The 21,443-nt window shown below is 54.2% G+C and overlaps 1 protein-coding gene across 3 annotated transcripts in view; it reads left to right on the top strand.

Annotated features, from left to right (window-relative positions):
• Positions 1–239: 239 nt before the first annotated feature.
• Positions 240–21,443, top strand: part of NDRG4 (NDRG family member 4) — an 87,652-nt gene continuing 66,448 nt past the window's right edge. For 2 of the 3 annotated variants that reach the window (XM_073564357.1, XM_073564356.1), the window contains exons 1-3: positions 240–375; positions 5,197–5,291; positions 6,039–6,083. In XM_073564357.1, the coding sequence (XP_073420458.1) occupies positions 255–375; positions 5,197–5,291; positions 6,039–6,083 (261 nt within the window). In that variant the 5' untranslated portion in view covers positions 240–254. Of the gene's footprint in view, positions 376–411; positions 528–5,196; positions 5,292–6,038; positions 6,084–21,443 lie in introns of those variants that run through there. The other variant, XM_073564358.1, reaches the window with a different exon arrangement.

Here is a 21,443-nt window from a genome sequence, read left to right as displayed (position 1 = left end):
GTAGCTCTGGCTGACGGGATGATGTGGGATATTAGGGGTAGTAGTCCGGTGGCTCTGGCTGATGGGATGATGTGGGATATTAGGGGTAGTAGTCCGGTGGCTCTGGATGACGGGATGATGTGGGATATTAGGGGTAGTAGTCCGGTGGCTCTGGCTGATGGGATGATGTGGGATATTAGGGGTAGTAGTCCGGTGGCTCTGGCTGACGGGATGGTGTGGAATATTGGGGGTAGTAGTCCGGTGGATCTGGCTGGATGGTGTGGGATGTGCTGGCTAGGAGGAGTCCTGACTGTGGGGGTGGAGTGCTGGTGCTGATGCTGCGGCTGCCTGAGATGTTTTCCTCCCTGCTCTCCCTGTGGCACGGGGAGGAGAGAGGTGAGTGTGCTGCTGTCATGGGTGGGTGCCGGTTGTGGTCCGGGGTGGCCTGTCTGGACTGCGCTCGTCCTGTCAGCTATTGCAGATGCTGAGGATGGCTGCACTGGCTGCAGCTTCTCACTGATCTGACACTTCTGGTGATGACATGGAGCGTGAGTCAGCAGCATGCGGCCCCAGCCACGCCGTGATAACACTGTGGGAACCCTGAATGAGAAGAACCTCCTTCCTTTCTTGTCCCTGGTGGAGGGGGCGCACCCCCTTCCTTTCCTGTCCCTGGTGGGTGGAGGTTGCACCTCCTTCCTTTCCTGTCCCTGGTGGGGGGGGCGCACCTCCTTCCTTTCCTGTCCCTGGCAGGGGGGTCACACCCCCTTCCTTTCCTGTCCCTGGTGGGTGGAGGTTGCACCTCCTTCCTTTCTTGTCCCTGGTGGAGGGGGCGCACCCCCTTCCATTCCTGTCTTTGGCGGGGGGGGTCACACCCCCTTCCTTTCCTGTCCCTGGTGGGTGGAGGTTGCACCTCCTTCCTTTCCTGTCCCTGGTGGGGGGGCGCACCTCCTTCCTTTCCTGTCCCTGGCAGGGGGGTCACACCCCCTTCCTTTCCTGTCCCTGGTGGGTGGAGGTTGCACCTCCTTCCTTTCTTGTCCCTGGTGGAGGGGGCGCACCCCCTTCCATTCCTGTCTTTGGCGGGGGGGGTCACAGCTCATTCCTTTCCTGTCCCTGGTGGGTGGAGGTTGCACCCCCTTCCTTTCCTGTCCCTGGTGGGGGGGGCGCACCTCCTTCCTTTCCTGTCCCTGGCAGGGGGGTCACACCCCCTTCCTTTCCTGTCCCTGGTGGGTGGAGGTTGCACCTCCTTCCTTTCCTGTCCCTGGTGGGGGGGGCGCACCTCCTTCCTTTCCTGTCCCTGGCAGGGGGGTCACACCCCCTTCCTTTCCTGTCCCTGGTGGGTGGAGGTTGCACCTCCTTCCTTTCTTGTCCCTGGTGGAGGGGGCGCACCCCCTTCCATTCCTGTCTTTGGCGGGGGGGTCACAGCTCATTCCTTTCCTGTCCCTGGTGGGTGGAGGTTGCACCTCCTTCCTTTCCTGTCCCTGGTGGTTGGAGGTTGCACCTCCTTCCTTTTCTGTCCCTGGCGGGGGGGGCGCACCTCCTTCCTTTCCTGTCCCTGGCAGGGGGGTCACACCCCCTTCCTTTCCTGTCCCTGGTGGGTGGAGGTTGCACCTCCTTCCTTTCCTGTCCCTGGTGGGGGGGGCGCACCTCCTTCCTTTCCTGTCCCTGGCGGGGGGGGTCACACCCCCTTCCTTTCCTGTCCCTGGTGGGTGGAGGTTGCACCTCCTTCCTTTCCTGTCCCTGGTGGGGGGGGCGCACCTCCTTCCTTTCCTGTCCCTGGCAGGGGGGTCACACCCCCTTCCTTTCCTGTCCCTGGTGGGTGGAGGTTGCACCTCCTTCCTTTTCTGTCCCTGGCGGGGTGGGCGCACCTCCTTCCTTTCCTGTCCCTGGCAGGGGGGTCACACCCCCTTCCTTTCCTGTCCCTGGTGGGTGGAGGTTGCACCTCCTTCCTTTCCTGTCCCTGGTGGGGGGGGGCCCACCTCCTTCCTTTCCTGTCCCTGGCAGGGGGGTCACACCCCCTTCCTTTCCTGTCCCTGGTGGGTGGAGGTTGCACCTCCTTCCTTTTCTGTCCCTGGCGGGGGGGGTCACACCCCCTTCTTTTCCTGTCCCTGGCGGGGGGTCACACCCCCTTCCTTTCCTGTCCCTGGCGGGGGAGGCGCACCTCCTTCCTTTCCTGTCCCTGGCGTGGGGTGCACTCCCTTCCTTTCCTGTCCCTGGTGGGTGGAGGGTGTACTCCCTTCCTTTCCTGTCCCTGGTGGGTGGAGGGTGTACCCCCTTCCTTTCCTGTACCTGGTGGGTGGAGGGTGTACCCCCTTCCTTTCCTGTCCCTGGTGGGTGGAGGGTGTACCCCCTTCCTTTCCTGTCCCTGGTGGGTGGAGGGTGCACTCCCTTTCTTTCCTGTCCCTGGTGGGTGGAGGGTGTACCCCCTTTCTTTCCTGTCCCTGGTGGGTGGAGGGTGTACTTCCTTCCTTTCCTGTCCCTGGTGGGTGGAGGGTATACTCCCTTCCTTTCCTGTCCCTGGTGGGTGGAGGGTGTACCCCCTTCCTTTCCTGTCCCTGGTGGGTGGAGGGTGTACCCCCTTCCTTTCCTGTCCCTGGTGGGTGGAGGGTGTACCCCCTTCCTTTCCTGTCCTTGGTGGGTGGAGGGTGTACCCCCTTCCTTTCCTGTCCTTGGTGGGTGGAGGGTGTACCCCCTTCCTTTCCTGTCCCTGGTGGGTGGAGGGTGTACCTCCTTCCTTTCCTGTCCCTGGTGGGTGGAGGGTGTACTTCCTTCCTTTCCTGTCCCTGGTGGGTGGAGGGTGTACTCCCTTCCTTTCCTGTCCCTGGTGGGTGGAGGTTGTACTCCCTTCCTTTCCTGTCCCTGGTGGGTGGAGGGTGTACTCCCTTCCTTTCCTGTTCCTGGTGGGTGGAGGGTGTACTCCCTTCCTTTCCTGTCCCTGGTGGGTGGAGGGTGTACCTCCTTCCTTTCCTGTCCCTGGTGGGGGGGTGCACCCCCTTCCTTTCCTGTCCCTGGTGGGTGGAGGGTGTACCCCCTTCCTTTCCTGTCCCTGGCGTGGGGTGCACTCCCTTCCTTTTCTGTCCCTGGTGGGTGGAGGGTGTACCCCCTTCCTTTCCTGTCCCTGGTGGGTGGAGGGTGTATTCCCTTCCTTTCCTGTCCCTGGTGGGGGGGTGCACCCCCTTCCTTTCCTGTCCCTGGTGGGTGGAGGTTGCACCCCCTTCCTTTTCTGTCCCTGGCGTGGGGTGCACTCCCTTCCTTTTCTGTCCCTGGTGGGTGGAGGGTGTACCCCCTTCCTTTCCTGTCCCTGGTGGGTGGAGGGTGTATTCCCTTCCTTTCCTGTCCCTGGTGGGTGGAGGGTGTACTCCCTTCCTTTCCTGTCCCTGGTGGGGGGGTGCACCCCCTTCCTTTCCTGTCCCTGGTGGGTGGAGGGTGTACCCCCTTCCTTTCCTGTCCCTGGCGGGGGGGGCGCACCTCCTTCCTTTCCTGTCCCTGGTGGGTGGAGGGTGTACCTCCTTCTTTTCCTGTCCCTGGCGTGGGGTTCACTCCCTTCCTTGCCGTGGTGGTGGGCGCACATCCTTTCCTTTCCTGGCCCGGCCCTGGCGAGGCCATCCATACTACAGCAGGAGGCTTCCAGTGCAGGCCACCATGGAGGAGGGCCAGCCTTCTTCCATCCTGACTCACTGTGACCCTCCTACTTGTGCGGACCTCTCTTAATAGAATTGTCATCTGGCCCCATCGATTTCCCGGTTAACAAACCTCCTCCCAACTCATCTATGGTGTCCCGTTGGCAGGGGAGGGGGGTGGATTGTTCATTTCAAGAGGCCTGATCCTTTTATTCTCAGGCAAGTAAGCCCTTGCCACTGGTCTCTGGAGGCCGTAGACGCAGGACATCTGCACCTGCCTCCAGAGGGTCCTGAACCCCGTGCGTCTGCCACACTTGTCACTCTGCATAAACTGTGAGAGACACTATAACAGCCACACCCTAGTGGGGTGGAGGGTGCCCTGGTGGGATGGAGGGCGCCCTGGTGGGATGGAGGGCGCGCTGGGGGGTGGATGGCACCCTGGTGGAATGGAGGGCGCCCTGGGGGAGGTGGTCTCATGTCCTGGTTGTGGGGTGGAGGGTGCCCTGGTGGGATGGAGGGTGCCCTGGTGGGATGGAGGGCGCCCTGGTGGGGTGGAGGGCGCCCTGGTGGGGTGGAGGGCTCCCTGGGGGAGGTGGTCTCATGTCCTGGTTGTGGGGTGGAGGGCGCCCTGGTGGGATGGAGGGCGCCCTGGTGGGGTGGAGGGCGCCCTGGTGGGGTGGAGGGCGCCCTGGTGGGGTGGAGGGCGCCCTGGTGGGTGGAGGGCGCCCTGGGGGAGGTGGTCTCATGTGCTGGTTGTGGGGTGGAGGGCGCCCTGGTGGGTGGAGGGTGCCCTGGGGGAGGTGGTCTCATGTCCTGGTTGTGGGGTGGAGAGCGCCATGGGGGGTGGACGGCACCCTGGTGGGATGGAGGGCACCCTGGGGGGTGAATGGCACCCTGGTGGGATGGAGGGCGTGCTGGGGGGTGAAGGGCACCCTGGTGGGATGGAGGGCACCCTGGGGGGTGAAGGGCGCCCTGGTGGGATGGAGGGCACCCTGGGGGGTGAAGGGCGCCCTGGTGGGATGGAGGGCGCGCTGTGGGGTGGATGGCACCCTGGTGGGATGGAGGGCGCCCTGGTGGGATGGAGGGCACCCTGGGGGGTGAAGGGCGCGCTGTGGGGTGGATGGCACCCTGGTGGGATGGAGGGCGCCCTGGTGGGATGGAGGGCGCCCTGGTGGGATGGAGGGCGCCCTGGGGGAGGTGGTCTCATGTCCTGGTTGTGGGGTTGCATGTAATCTAAAAGGGTAGGTGTGTAAAGACAGCTGGTGGAAGCCATCTCCCCAGGCTTTACTGGAGTGGACAGGGCAGAAGGACCGGGGTCACTTCTCATGGAGAGGCCTTGGATCCTCCAGCTGTTTGTGCAGCTAGCTGCATCGGCTATGTCGGGTATAGTGTGCCAGCCTGACACGTGAGTGTGAACCGCGCTCTTCAGGGTTGCAGAAATATTCAGCAGATTGTGGGCTTCCAGGAGAATAATGTGACGGAGTCCACCATCGGCCGATGTGCATGAGTGGGGGTGATTTGCAGCGGCGCGGTCTGCAGGATGCTGGGACTTGGCTGCCGTTTCTGCAGATGACTTGTACCATCTCCTGATGATTCTCAGGTTTGCTGCTGCTGCCAGAATTCAGCCTCTCTGGAATGAGTGAACTCCGCTTTCCTGAAGAGAAGCCTCTACTGAGAGGACAGGACACCGAGATGGTGAGTGTCGCCGCCGCTGCGGTGTTCACCTGCACCCATATCACATGCCTAGCATTCAGGGACAGCCCCAAATGCTACAAGGGACCCCGGCCTCAGGGTCCTCACCAGATCCCTTCACAAACTCCACCTACACCAGATCACACATCCCTCCGCTCTCCCTACCAGATCCCCTCCACTGTCTTCTGCCCGGTCCCCCCCCCCCTCCGCGGTCTTCTGCCCGGTCCCCCCCTCCGCGGTCTTCTGCCCGGTCCCCCCCCCCTCCGCAGTCTTCTGCCCGGTCTCCCCTCCCCCCTCCGCAGTCTTCTGCCCGGTCCCCCCCTCCGCGGTCTTCTGCCCGGTCCCCCCCCCTCCACAGTCTTCTGCCCGGTCTCCCCTCCCCCCTCCGCTGTCTTCTGCCCGGTCCCCCCCCTCCGCTGTCTTCTGCCCGGTCCCCCCCTCCGCGGTCTTCTGCCCGGTCTCCCCTCCCCCCTCCGCAGTCTTCTGCCCGGTCCCCCTCCCCCCTCCGCAGTCTTCTGCCCGGTCCCCCTCCCCCCTCCGCAGTCTTCTGCCCGGTCCCCCTCCCCCCTCCGCAGTCTTCTGCCCGGTCCCCCTCCCCCCTCCGCAGTCTTCTGCCCGGTCCCCCTCCCCCCTCCGCAGTCTTCTGCCCCACCGGATCACAACGCTGACCACCTTTCTGTCAAGATACTTTCCATTGTCTTAGATTTGCTCGGTTGTGAGCGGAGATTCTTTTTTGTCCTCTGACTGCAGGAATCTGCGGACGCCTTCCTCTCTGCAGCCGACACCGACTGGAAGGTAAGCCGAAAACTACCTGCCCTCATTCGTCCCTTCACAGTTCTTGGCTAAGATCTCGTGATTTCCTTGTGGAGTCTTCAGATTTACTACACCTGAGTCTGTGTTATACCGGGGGACGCGGGAAAGGTGACTGCGTTACACTGGGGGGGGCTCCAGTACAGGTGACTGCGTTACGCTGGGGGGGGTCCGGTACAGGTGACTGCGTTACGCTGGGGGGGCTCCAGTACAGGTGACTGCGTTACACTGGGGGGGATCCAGTACAGGTGACTGCGTTACACTGGGGGGGATCCAGTACAGGTGACTGCGTTACGCTGGGGGGGCTCCAGTACAGGTGACTGCGTTACGCTGGGGGGGCTCCAGTACAGGTGACTGCGTTACGCTGGGGGGGCTCCAGTACAGGTGACTGCGTTACGCTGGGGGGGGCTCCAGTACAGGTGACTGCGTTACGCTGGGGGGGGCTCCAGTACAGGTGACTGCGTTATGCTGGGGGGGCTCCAGTACAGGTGACTGCGTTACGCTGGGGGGACTCCGGTACAGGTGACTGCGTTACGCTGGGGGGGCTCCAGTACAGGTGACTGCGTTATGCTGGGGGGGCTCCGGTACAGGTGACTGCGTTACGCTGGGGGGGCTCCAGTACAGGTGACTGCGTTACGCTGGGGGGGCTCCAGTACAGGTGACTGTGTTACGCTGGGGGGGCTCCAGTACAGGTGACTGCGTTATGCTGGGGGGGCTCCAGTACAGGTGACTGCGTTACGCCGGGGGGGTCCAGTACAGGTGACTGCGTTATGCTGGGGGGGCTCCAGTACAGGTGACTGCGTTACGCTGGGGGGGCTCCAGTACAGGTGACTGCGTTATGCTGGGGGGGCTCCAGTACAGGTGACTGCGTTACGCTGGGGGGCTCCAGTACAGGTGACTGCGTTACGCTGGGGGGGCTCCAGTACAGGTGACTGCGTTACGCTGGGGGGGCTCCAGTACAGGTGACTGCGTTACGCTGGGGGGGCTCCAGTACAGGTGACTGGGTTATGCTGGGGGGGCTCCAGTACAGGTGACTGCGTTACGCTGGGGGGGCTCCAGTACAGGTGACTGCGTTACGCTGGGGGGGCTCCAGTACAGGTGACTGCGTTACGCTGGGGGGGCTCCAGTACAGGTGACTGTGTTATGCTGGGGGGGCTCCAGTACAGGTGACTGCGTTACGCTGGGGGGGCTCCAGTACAGGTGACTGTGTTATGCTGGGGGGGCTCCAGTACAGGTGACTGCGTTACGCTGGGGGGGCTCCAGTACAGGTGACTGCGTTACGCTGGGGGGGCTCCAGTACAGGTGACTGTGTTATGCTGGGGAGGCTCCAGTACAGGTGACTGCGTTACGCTGGGGGGGCTCCAGTACAGGTGACTGTGTTTTGCTGGGGGGCTCCAGTACAGGTGACTGCGTTACGCTGGGGGGGCTCCAGTACAGGTGACTGCGTTACGCTGGGGGGGCTCCAGTACAGGTGACTGCGTTACGCTGGGGGGGCTCCAGTACAGGTGACTGCGTTACGCTGGGGGGGCTCCAGTACAGGTGACTGCGTTACGCTGGGGGGGCTCCAGTACAGGTGACTGCGTTACGCTGGGGGGGCTCCAGTACAGGTGACTGCGTTACGCTGGGGGGGCTCCAGTACAGGTGACTGCGTTACGCTGGGGGGGCTCCAGTACAGGTGACTGCGTTACGCTGGGGGGGCTCCAGTACAGGTGACTGCGTTACGCTGGGGGGGCTCCAGTACAGGTGACTGCGTTACGCTGGGGGGGCTCCAGTACAGGTGACTGCGTTACGCTGGGGGGGCTCCAGTACAGGTGACTGCGTTACGCTGGGGGGGCTCCAGTACAGGTGACTGTGTTATGCTGGGGGGGCTCCAGTACAGGTGACTGCGTTACGCCGGGGGGGCTCCAGTACAGGTGACTGCGTTATGCTGGGGGGGCTCCAGTACAGGTGACTGCGTTACGCTGGGGGGGCTCCAGTACAGGTGACTGCGTTACGCTGGGGGGGCTCCAGTACAGGTGACTGCGTTACACCGGGGTCTGTTATCAGTACAGAATGTTGGTTCAAACCAAGTACAGTCGCAGCCAAAAATTTACATGCACCTTTCCACCTGCTTGGTTTCTCTCAGGGCTGTGGAGTCGGTAAGCCAAACCTGCCACTCCGACTCCGACTCCACATATATGGCTTATATTTAAGTGAAAAATGTATTGTAGTACAATGTGAACATCAGACACTTAATCATTTTTATGATACAATAATCAAGATATTTAGATAGAACAGAATATATATTTATTGGAATACAACTTTAGAACACAAACTGTAATAAATTGTAAATATCTAATACACTATGTAATATCGATTACAATATATATATATATATATATATATATATATATATATATATATACTGTATATATATAAAAAAAATGTCGCTGTGTAACAAACTATGTAAGTGGCAAAAAACAGTTTTCAACAAAAACATACTAAATAACTGTAACAGGGTCTACCAAGCTGGGGTACCTCTTTCAGTACCACCCCGTGTTTTCGGAGGTCCGCTCTGCGTTGGCTGGTGTCTGAATGAATGACGCTGGCTGGAATTCCTTGGTTACATGGGCGCATATAAAAGATCACTGCTTCTCCACGTATTTCCAGTCTGACAACACTTTACTCACAGGACACAGAATATATCACACAGATACAGAGGGCCGGCCAATAGAAAAGCGGCAGGCCAGACATGCATTACTAAAGCCGCAGGTGGCCGGAGCCTGCCGATGTTTACTGTGGGAATTACAAAGGTGGGGGGAGGGTGGACAAAAGGGGAATATCGTGTCCCCTCTGCCCAGGGGCGCAGCCTGTGGGCTGATGCATTAGGGACATGCATCTCACATAGAACCTATTATACATACATATAACTGCACAACATATTCTGGGGGCTGAGTGTTTCTGTATCACGGCTCCCCTTTTCAGCGACGCGATCGGCATACACAGTCTGATCCTCAACGGATCGGTTTGGGGATGACCAAAGTTTATGGGGTTGGTACAAGTTCCGTTAATCGACTTAGTCCATCGGCGTTACCGTTTTGTTTGCCGGGTCTGTGGTGGATGGTGAAGTCCAGAGATTGTAGGGCTAAACTCCACCGCAGCAATCTGGCGTTGTCTCCGGAGACCCGATTAAGCCAGACTAGGGGATTATGGTCCGTTAGGAGGGAAAACTGTCGTCCATACAAATATGGTTGTAACTTCTTGAGGGCCCATACTACCGCCAGGCACTCCTTCTCGATGGCCGCATAGCTTCGCGGGGCAGTAGTTTCCGACTCAGGTAAGCTACCAGGTGTTCTTGGCCGTCCGGCCCGACCTGGCTCAGTACTGCCCCCAATCCAAACATAGAAGCGTCTGTGTGAACCAGGAAACGTTTAGTTGGATCGGGTGCGGCCAATACAGGGGTATTGGTGAGGGCGTCCTTTAGTTGGCGGAAGGCTTCCTCACACTCTGAGGTCCAGGTTACCTGGCGGGGGAGGTTCTTACGGGTCAGATCAGTGAGGGGCTTGGCTACGCTGCTGTAATTGGGAACGAATTTCCTGTAATACCCCGCTGTCCCTAGAAACGCCATGACCTGGGTTTTAGTGCGTGGGATGGGCCATTTGGCTATGGCCTCAATATTGGCTGGTTCTGGTCACTGTTTCCCACTTCCCACCCAATGCCCTAAATACTGAACCTCTGCTTTGCCCACGTGTCACTTGTTTGGGTTCAGGGTGATTCCGGCCTGGTGGATCCTGTCCAATACTGTCTCTAGGTGATTTAGATGCTCTTCCCATGTCGCACTGTAGATGGCGATGTCGTCCAGGTAGGCACAAGCATAGTCCTGGAGACCATCCAGAAGCCGGTCAGCCAGCCTCTGGAAGGTCGCCGGGGCATTCTTCATCCCGAATGGCATAACTCGAAACTGGAATAAGCTGAACGGGGTGACAAATGCCGACTTGGGAATAGCGTCAGGACTAAGTGAAATCTGCCAGTAGCCTTTGCATAGATCGATGGTGGTCAAATACTTTGCCTCCGCCAGCCGGTCTAACAACTCATCCACACGCGGCATGGGATATGTATCCGTCACTGTTTTCTCATTGAGCTTACGATAGTCTACACAAAACCGTGTAGTCCCATCCTTCTTGGGCACTAACACTACGGGGGATGCCCAGGGACTATCTGACTCTTCAATGACCCCTAAACGCAGCATCTCTTGTATCTCTTGTCACATCCCCTCTCGTACAGACTCAGGGACGCGGAAGGGGTTTTGTCGCAGGGGGGTCTGATCCTGGGTCTCAACCTTGTGTTGTGCCAGGAGAGTGTACCCCGGTCTCTCTGAAAACATCCTCTGTCGCAGCCTCAACAACTCCTCCGCCTGCTGTCTCTCCCGGGGGGCCTAGGTCTTCACCCAAGTGTACCTGGTCCCATGTTTTAGACTGAGTCCTTTCCCCTAAGACATCCGGCAAGGGAAGTCCGGCTAAATCCGCTGCTTCAGGTGCACAGATGGCCACTACCTCTTCAGGGCGCTCCCGGTAGGGCTTCAGCATATTCACGTGGAACATGCGGATAACCCTGGGGTCGTCACAATCGGCGACATTATAGGTTGTGTCGGCTATTTTCCCCACTACCTGGTAGGGCCCCTGCCATGCAGCTTGAAACTTATTCTGCTTAGTGGGCTCTAACACCAGGACCTTCTGTCCTATTTCCAAAGTGCAATCTCTGGCCCTCCGATCGTACCATACGCGCTGGCGCCGCTGGGTCGCCTGCATGTTCTCACGTACAGCCTGAGTCAGCTCCTGTAGGCGGTCCCGGAATTCCAGCACATAGGGTACAATAGGTACCCCTTCTATGAGGCCTTCCCCTTCCCAGTGTTCTCGCACTAAGTCTAGGGGTCCCCTTTCCCGTCTCCCGTATACCAGCTCGAACGGGGAGAACCCCGTGGATTCTTGGGGCACCTCCCGATAGGCAAAAAGGAGGTGTGGCAAGAATTTCTCCCAGTCCCTGTAGGTCCTGGTAAAAGTCCCAATGAGCTGTTTTAATGTCCCGTTAAAGCGTTGACACAACCCATTGGTTTGCGGGTGGTACGGGGCGCTTCTAATGGACTTTACGCTGCACAGCTTCCACAGTTGGTTGGTCACCTCTGCTGTAAACTGGGTACCCTGGTCCGAGATAATCTCCCGGGGAAATCCAACCCGTGAGAAAACCTGCCAGTATGTTAGGTAACGCAACCGCCTCTGGATACCGTGTGGCATAATCTACCACTGTCAATATATACTTTTTCCCGGACGGACTGGGTTTGGCTAACGGCCCTATCAGATCGACCGCTACTCGGCTAAATGGTTCCTCCACAATGGGGAGGGGGCGTAATTTGGCCTTGCATCGATCCCCCTCTTACCAATGCGCTGACAACTGTCACAGGTCTGGCAGTACTGACGAACATCATAGGTTACCCCCGGCCAAAAGATGTTTTGTGTCAGACGATGCCTGGTGCGACTGACGCCGAAGTGCCCGGCCAAGGGTATATCATGAGAGATTCGCAGTAGCTCCTGCCTATACTTCTTGGGAACTACCAGCTGTCATTTTATAGTGGGGCTTGTCCCTGTATGGTGCTGCTCTGTAACCCGGTAGAGGAGTCCCTGCTTCCATACAAACTGTTCCCCTTCCAGTACTCCTCTCCCCTCCTGTGCCTTCCCACGCTATCCCTCTAATGAAGGATCCTCAAGTAACTCCCTCTTAAATTCATCTGGGGTGGCCCAAGAAATGTGTCTGGCTATGGGAATACGTGTAGGGCTTGGATGTCTTACCTGGGCCTCCTCTGAGTGTGATTCCGCCTCCGCAGCTCGAGCTTGTCTCCGGGTGGTCACAGGATAGGTCTCAGCCAGAGGGGCCACCGAGAATGCAGACAACATGGGCCCCAAGTCATTTCCCAGCAAGACGTCTGCAGGCAAATCCTCCCTCAAGCTGACCTCAACAAGGCCATCCCCGACTCCCCAGTTCAGGTGAATCCTGGCAGTGGGTAGTCGATGTATGGCTCCCCCTGCTCCACGGACTGCCACTGTCCGGTCCGTCTTCTCTTGGTCCCGGACGAGATGAGGCTTCACAAGGGTCAAAGTTGCTCCGGAATCTTAGTCCCTGCATACGTTTCCCATTAACCCACACGACCTGTCGATGCTGTTGTCGATTATCTGCCCGGACTGCCTGCACGGGGTCTACTTCATGCAGCACTTCCTCCATCTCTTCCACCCCTTGGTTAGTCGTAGCCCCCAATGCCGGGTCAGCTTCACCTTGGTAGCAGTGTACAGCAGCCCGGCTGAAGGTAGCTGTTCCCGCCTTTGGCCACTGGGTATGCTGAGTCCAGTTGGGACATTGTCTTTGCAGGTGGCCCAGCTGACAGGTGTGGCATCGCGCCCCAGGGGGACTGTGGTAGGCCGGGTTTCTAGCTGGTCCCCCTACAATCTTCGGTGGTTTGGGGCTCTCCAGGTCCATGGGAGGGCCCCTAGTAACCATCTTTGATCTGGACAACTGCGGCCTCCTGACATCATGATGTTCATCGGCAAGACGAGCGGCTTCCTCAAGAGTCGTTGGCCGCCTGTCCCGAAGCCATTCCTGTGTCTCGGGGGGTTAGTCCATTAAAGAATCGTTCTAACAGGAAGAGCTGGAGGACGTCCTCCTTAGTGGTTGCTTGGCTCCCTTGTACCCACTGTAGCAGTGACCGCCGTAATTTACAGGCCCATTCAGCGTGGGTATCTGTTACCTGTTTTATAAGTCCGCGGATCTTTTGGCGGTAGGCCTCTGGTGTCAGCGCATACCGGGCCAAGATCACTTCTTTGATCCGCTCATAGTCCATACAGTCCTCATCAGGTACCGTGCGATAGGCGTCCGCTCCCCAGCCTGTCAGCTTGCTGGCCAGAATCTGAACCCGTTCCTCCGGCTTTACTTGATGAAGGGCACACCGCCGCTCAAAGTCCTGCAGAAAGCCATCAATGTCTTCCTCTGCTTCCCCCAACTGTCGGAAGGCATTGTACTGGATCTTTTTGTGGCTTACTGTTGAAGGTACCTGGTCGAAGGCCAGAGCTCCCCCTGCTCGCTGACTCTCCTCTCTCCGCTCTGCCATCTCCATCTTGGCCAGCTCCACTTTGGTCCGCTCTGCCATCTCCATCTTGGCTAGCTCTATCCTGGTCCGCTCGGCCATCTTTTCCTTCAGATCAGTACGCACATCAGCCATCACCTCTCGTATGATCTCTACTGCAGGGTTTGGGCCATAGAACACCAGTCTGCTCTTTACCTCCCTCTGGAATTCGGTCTCCTCCACGTTCACATTGGGGGGCGCTGCACTGTCGTGTTCCATGATGGCTGCTATCAAATCCGCTTTTGTTTTGTTGCTGGCGATCAACCCTCGGGCTTCCACCAGATCTTTTAATGTAGTCCTCTTTAACTTCTGGTAGTTATTTTCCATTCATTCCTTTCCTCCTGTAGAAGGGGTATCAAATCCCGCTGTCTGCCACCAGTGTAACGGGGTCTACCCAAGCTGGGGTACCTCTTTCAGTACCACCCCGTGTTTTCGGAGGTCCGCTCTGCGTTGGCTGGAGTCTGAATGAATGACGCTGGCTGGAATCCCTGGGTTACATGGGCGCATATAAAAGACCACTGCTTCTCCATGTATTTCCAGTCTGACAACACTTTACTCACAGGACACAGAATATATCACACAGATACAGAGGGCAGGCCAATAAAAAAGCGGCAGGCCAGACATACATTACAAAAGCTGCAGGTGGCCGGAGCCTGCCGATGTTTACTGTGGGAATTACAAAGGTGGGGGGAGGGCGGACACTGCTGATACATTAGGGACATGTATCTCACATGGAACCTATTATATAACTGCACAACATATTCTGGGTGCTGAGTGGTTCTGTAACACGAAAAATCTGCAGCGTCTGCACAGCGGTTTTTTTTTCATTGATTTACATTGTACTGTAAATCACACTGCGGATCCGCAGGAATTCTGCATCGTGTGCACACAGCCTTAGTCCGTCAGAGCTGTTTTATCCTGTCCTATCCATGTTGGACGCGCTCTCTTTATTTTCCTTTGCTGCTGCACCTTCAGCCAGGCTGGAGTGTCTGGAGTTGGATCGACACCAATTATAGAGGGGTGAACTGAGCGGACATGTCAGTATTCATCCCCGGTGCAACGTTGTGTGTGTGCATGCGCGCGTCATGGCGCTGCAACACCAAAAGAGGCGCCAAAGGTGTTTCAGTGGTCATGGAATTTTGACCAGGGTCCCACTCATCTCTACCATCCATCTAATATTCATGAAAAACTTTTGATTCAGATATATGTATATATTTTTTAGGCTTTCGTACGGTATTTGTAGAAAATTCTTCCCACTTTTATTTTTTGCAGCAGTATGAACAGCGGTGCAGTTTTCTGAAGGAAATGAATAGGAGGCTATTTAGTTGGGATTGAAAGCGGATTTTGATGTAGATTTTGGAGCAGAATCCGTTTCAATAACCTTGAAAAAAAAAATCATTTTTACATACAAAGGATTTTTTTTTTTTTTTTTTCTGCATGGATTTGTGATTTTGCTTTTTTTTTTGTTATTTTTATTAACAATATTCTGCTCTATAGGTTTAGAGAAATATCTGAAAAAAAGTGTACACTGGACCCAAAATGAGGAAAAGTAACCGCTACAAATACATTGGGAAAACCCTTGAAACTCAAAGCATTTATGTACTTTGCAAGCTTTTAAGGCCATGTGCCCACGATCCAAAATCCGCAGCGCTTTGGACACGGTGTCTATTCGCTGCCTTCTATTGAACGCAGGGAAATCCGCAAGTGCAGATTTAACGCGTTCAAAACGTTCGGTTGATTAGATTTCTGTTGCGGAGACTGGCGTCGCCACAAGAGGAATTGACATGCCGCGGTCTTGAATGACACCGCGCATGTCAGCGTCCATGAGCGATCGCAGATGCATGCATTGTATCCACTGTGCTGCAACATCTGGCCGCTGAGGGTTAAATACGCGGCGTCAAACCCGCAGCCCTTCCTGATCGTGGGCACGTGCCCTTATAGTGATGGGTGATATTGAGCATGCGCGGGTGCTATCCGAGGATCTTGGGCGTTCTCGAGTAATATGTCAGAGTCCCTGCGTAACCTGTGCAGAGATTACCAAGCACACAGGAAATCCTCGCATGTGTCGCTGCGGTCTAGTGGCCGCGAGACATGCAGCTGCGTTGACTGGAACATATTACTCAAGCACGCACACGATACTGGGATGATGCGTTATCCCAGGCCATTTCTTCATCACTATTAGAAAGTAATAATGTTTGGAACTTTTTTTTAAAGGGGTTGTCCAGGACTTTCACACTGATGATGTATCCCAAGGCCAATGTCTGATCGGTGGGTGTGCGACACCCAGGGGCCCTGGCGATCGGCTGTTCCTGGGGTCGGCCGGTTGCGGAGCTGCACAGCTTCCTTGCCTGTACAGTATGGAATATCTCCCCTCTATTGAAATCCATAGGGTTGGACCCCGTTGTTGTTGGCTATAGCCCGATTCCCCACTGTGAACCCTGAAGCTTTATTCCTCGTGTCTGCGGATATTCATCGCTGGTGCAGTCACTGCCTTCTGCTTTATGAATATTGACACGGCCGGGGAAAGTGAGTGCAGCTCCTTTATAGTCGCCGCTGCTTTGCTCTCACTTCTCAAAAACTTCCGCTGCGGTTAATGTTGTGATTATGAAACTCGCAAGGAACATCCCGGCTCCCACGGCTCTGGAGAGCTGTGCTGCCCATAACTGGATGACAGATGTGTCTCACCCACACCAGCCCATATTGTGATTGTGGCAGAACCTGGCACTGACCAATATGTGAAGTATTCATACCCCGTGTACTAACTTTCTGTATGAGGGATCACCAGTGCTGCTGCTCTGACAACGTGGAGCCGTTTCTCTGTCTTCACACAGAGGCTGGACAGACATCTGTCTGGGATGATTTAGAGAATCCTGCTTTGAGCAGGGGGTTGGACCAGATGGCCCAGGAGGTCCCTTCCAACTCTACCATTCTATGATTAATAACATTTGTGCAGTCTATGAATTTGTCCTAAGAAATAGAATTGCCTCCATCAGATCCTCCTTCATAGATGACCTCACATCTGACCTAATTATTTTAAGGCCAGAGAACAACCTCTCTACAGTAACTTGTGCTGGAGGTAAAGCCGTAACCACATGGGAACATCTCTAACAATTTCCAAGTATAAAGGAATTGCCTCCTGCACAGTCAGTTTTGATGAACGGTTGAATTTTTCTTTGAGAGCGAGTGAAACATTCTACGGCCTCCAGAGACCATATGGTCAATCTGCTGCTATAGGAGACGGACTGAAGTCTTCTTCCTTGCAGCAACGCTTTGCCTGCTCCATGTCATCCAAATACTTATCAAAGTCAAACTCTTCATCTGATGGGGATGAAGATATGGCAGCAGTAGTGCTGTCAGGACCCGAGTCCTCTTGCGCCTGGCAGTTCTCCTGTAGGCCACTCATCCTAACTGCTACCTCAGTCAGAGCTTCTTTTCCTTTAGTAAGCTGTTGATCATCCAGCAGTATACGATGACTCGGGTCCACATAAACAGCTGCCAGAAGAAGTTTATTTTCCAATAGCTGTGTCTCTCTCCGCTTCATTGAAGCAGTAATGCCATCTGCGATTAAACCTCCTCTTTGGGACAGGCAAAATAGCAAGTTCTTCCACTCCCTTATGAAAATGCCAGGAGTTAAATCCTCAGCTTGTAATTTTTTAGTCACGGTAAATGGGTGATGAAGCAATTCCTTCAATTCAGCCACCTGTGTCCAGTGACCTTCATTTAGGGTTACCTGAGGGTTCATCATATCTATAAGAAACGGTTTTAGTTCAAGCAATCGCTCAGTCATTAGATAGGTGCTGCCCCACCGAGTTGCTTGATCGACAATTGCCCCTTTCCCAGCACGTCTCTTCAAGATGGAATCAATTTTAGGGGTTCTGGCGGCAATAGCCAATTTCCTCACTTTTACAATCAGATTTCCAGCATGTCCCTCTGCAGCGTGTGCACAACTTTCTCACTTTCTCCAGCTCGGGGCCCAGGAATCGGATCCTGTGCAGGGCAGGCACCCCTCCCCCTCCTCTCTGGTGAAGACAGGACAGAGGAGAGGAGATTGCCCCCTGCAGTCTGGAGCCGGTGCAGGACGGGCGCACTGCGGCATACAAGTGAGTTTTGATAGGTGCGTGCCCCTGCTTCTAGGGGGGGACAGCTGCCCCCCTGCCCCTCGCTGGCTACGGCCATGATTCACACACAGCGGTTTTGCGGATCCGTTTTTTGCAGTAAATGCAGTGACTCTGGGCATCCCAGCAAGGTCAGTGGGTTTCAAGATATGACATTCAGACACATCGTTTTGTGAGGATCCGTTTTCGGGCTGAATGAGCAGGTCCGTTTGTGCGGTGTTTTTCTAATCTACTTTTGCTATTGAAGACATTATGAGCTCAAAAACCTTTCAGGTGATGCGGTTTTTTAAAAAGATGATCAGCTTTTGCAGCTGAAAAACGTATCCACAAAAAACGCAGGAAAAACGCTGTGTGTGAATGTAGCCTTAGATCAGGAATAGAACAGCCATTTATAGGACATTTCATAACTTTCCCAAATTCCTATGAAATAATATTCAGCACATTCTGCAGTGAATTACTGCTCCCAATATATAGTTTAGGAGTCGGTCCATTTTATACCGACTCCACCAAAATGAACTCCGACTCCACAGCCCTGGTTTCTCTCCATCCCCACCTCCTTCCTCTTTGACACCTCTGGCTTCATACAGTTCACAAACATTTGTTACTCTTGTGTTGCAATTGCATAAAATTAATTTGAATTTGTGGGTGTTGGGTGTATGTAGGCGATGGGTGGTATGGGCGGCGTCTGGCTGCGCGTAGGCGGGTGGTATGGGCGGCGTCTGGCTGCGCGCAGGTGGGTGGTATGGGCGGCGTCTGGGTGCGTGCAGGAGGGTGGTATGGGCGCCGACTGGCTGCGCGCAGGAGGGTGGTATGGGCGCTGACTGGCTGCGCGCAGACGGGTGGTATGGGCGGCATCTGGGTGCGTGCAGGAGGGTGGTATGGGCGCTGACTGGCTGCGCGCAGACGGGTGGTATGGGCGCCGTCTGGCTGCGCGCAGACGGGTGGTATGGGCACCGTCTGGCTGCGCGCAGACGGGTGCTATGGGCGGCTGTGACAACTCTGCGTCAATGAGGATAGTCTGGCCACATTTTTGGGGTGGACTATGCTTAATTTTGCGAAACCTGTACTATTCCTTTCTTAAGTTAATGGATGTGAGATGTTTTGTGCGAGTGTGCCCGGTGCCACATTTTGGATGGTAATTAGTTCAGTGCCTGCTGGTTACGTATCGCATCAGCCTCCTGCACTACACTCGTCTGCATATATTTGGTGGTTAATTATGCAGTCTGTTTGCACTAGTGTACAATGATGTAACAGCTGTGATTATCCCCCACACCCATCAATCGTATGGGACAGTGCCCTGAAATGGGAGCTGTGGGATGTAAGAGGCCTGCTCTTGTCACCGGTGTGATTCTACAGGACTTCAGCCTAGGGGCCATGGTTCCAGCTGGTGGATTACAGAACTACTCCAGTCAGATTTGATCCATGAATTTGTTGGAATGCCCAGAACATTGTGTAGGATGAAGAAAACTTTCGAGGTTGACCCAGAGGATATAAACTGTTGCCAGCACAAGGCTCCAGTGCCCGTCTGTAATCTGCTTGGGACTGGATTGCTGCCCGAATGCAGGATTTGTTGGTCACATTGGGGTCCAGAGCCTCAATCGTGAAGAGGGCTCGTGTTATGGAATCCATTTTGAGAATTTCAGTTCCCGTACTGCCAGTGCTAACCCCTACCTCCATGATGGTTCTCTACAGAGCCGTGCCAGTATTGGAGTCCATTGCCAAGGTTGATGAGCACCTGCAAAATTTTGAGACCCTGATGCTGAGGCACCAGTTGCTCACATCTGATTAGGCGAAGTACCTATGGACTAGTTTGACTGCCTGGACCCAGGATGCTGTCCTGTCGCTCAAAGGTTGTGAGGGACAGATATCCCACCTTGACCTGCTCAGAGCAGGACAGAGTCTTGCTTGAGATAGTTTTCTGGAAGTTGTCTGCAGCAGGACTCTAATTCCATAAGGAGTTATGGAGATACGGTCCTAGCCGTACATTTATATTTGAGATCCCCAGAATATGGCGAATGACCCACCTGGGTCTCAACTCGTCTTAGAATCCAGAGGTATGGCTATACATGGAACAGCCAGTAGAAACCAGATATCAAAGCTTTGTTTGGCCATAACGTGTAGCAGGGTCCTGACCAGAGCTGATGGCGCCAAAACTGCCTTCCTACGGCTATCTATTAAGGAATTATGACCCATCTTAGGTTTTGGAGTTTTTTTGTAAATTCTTTATTTTGAAATTTTACACATCACCATTAAAACCAACGCCAGTTCTCAGGTACAGTTAGCGAAATGTTAAGCAAGGGTTGGTTTAAGGCGAGAAGGAAGGAAAAAATGAGGGAGAAATAGGTAGGGGAGAAAAGGGGAAAAAGAAAGGGAAAGGGAAAAAGGGTACACATACATATACAGTATCAACAACATTAACATCAACATCATGTGGTTGACAACAGAAGCACAATCATTAAATGGGTGCACTTTGGAAAATAACACATCGCACTACAGTACAATTGGGCTATCTAGTTTGGGGCAGTGAGGCTAAAAGTCCCAGAACAGAAGCCGTCTAATTCAGTTAAACTTGAGAAACTCTAAAATGCCTTTAAAGAGGATTGTCTTCCAAATACCTATTCCAAGGGGCCCAAGTCAACACATAAGCTCTATGATTATAAATTTCCCAGCTAGACAGCTCCTCTAAGCGAGAGATCTGATTTATTTTGGTATACCATTCTCCCAACGTGGGAGGAGCTACATCCTTCCAATGGGCAGCTATCAACTGTCTCGCCGCACTCAACATCAGTGGAAGAAGCCCATGTTTTTTTGGTAAAAAATCTTTAGACGGGCATGAAAGGAGAGCCTCCGTGGCTCTAAGATCAACCTTTATTAGTCTTAATTTTTTGAGAACTAGTTCAACTCCCTCCCAAAAAACCCGCAATCTAGGGCAGTCCCAGAATATATGTGAATGGTGTCCTCTAGAATTGAGGCATCGCCAACATTCATCATTATCCGCGAGGCCTAACTGGAACAATTTAGCTGGAGTTAAATGCCACCTAGTTAATATTTTATAAGAATTCTCCTGCAGGAGTACACATCTGGAAAAACCCCGAGCATTTGACAGCATTTTAGATATTTGGTCCTCTGTAAACGTGGTATTAAGTTCCATTTCCCAAGAGTGTATAAACGAGGGTTTAGAGTGTACAGTCGGAGAGATGAGATGCGAGTAAATGCGAGATATAATTTTTAGCCGTGGGGATGGAAGTTTAACCATAATATCTAACCAGGACCAATTAGATTTAGACGGGAATCTCCATCTGTAAAAGTGTACGTCTGATGTGTTGTTTTTGGAGAAAATTTGTTGGTTGAGTCGACACGCCCTGTGGCCAAGACCCCTCCCGCAAGATGCTATTACTATAAAAACTATTCAACGTTTCTCTAGGGAGGTTGGACCATAAATTGTATGGGTCTTGAAAATCTAGCTCTAACAAATAGGGAATTGAGCCGATCGGTGTCAATGTTGAGGGGAAAGTATCTTCCGGGAACTCACCCATCACCAATCTTTTAATACGCAACGTAGTCGTAGTTATGTCATCCAACCTAAGAGAGGCCGGCGGTTTAGCCTTAGTCCAAAGATACGGCAAACCCCTCGGGCCCAATAAAGCCCAGTCAACACTATCCCCCTCCTCCCTTCCAGCACAGGACACCACCTTTAACCATCTACTGAGATGAATAGCCTTATAGTATAAAAGAAGGTCTGGGACCCCCAATCCTCCAGAAGAGATAGGGCGAGAAAGAAACTTATATGGCAACCTAGCCCTTTTAGATTTCCAAATAAATTTTCCAATAAGGGATTTTAATGTTCCAAAAAATGTCAGGGGAATCCGAATCGGAACCATGTTCATGGTATATAGTATAATAGGCATTATATATGCCTTAAACACATTAATACGACCCATCCAGGATAAAGTGGGTAGGCCATACTTCTGCATCAGGCCTTTGACCTTTTGAATTAAGGGAATGTAGTTACTGTGGAATAGGTTGGCGGGATCTCTAGTTATCGTTATTCCCAAATATCTAATAGAATTAGTAGCCCAAGAA

Source organism: Dendrobates tinctorius, unplaced genomic scaffold (assembly GCF_039654945.1).
Source record: "Dendrobates tinctorius isolate UK_male_01 unplaced genomic scaffold, ASM3965494v1 ptg000450l, whole genome shotgun sequence".
NCBI classification, from domain to species: domain Eukaryota; kingdom Metazoa; phylum Chordata; class Amphibia; order Anura; family Dendrobatidae; genus Dendrobates; species Dendrobates tinctorius.
Note: the sequence above shows the minus strand (reverse complement) of the source record. Positions and strands in the feature narration are given on the sequence as shown.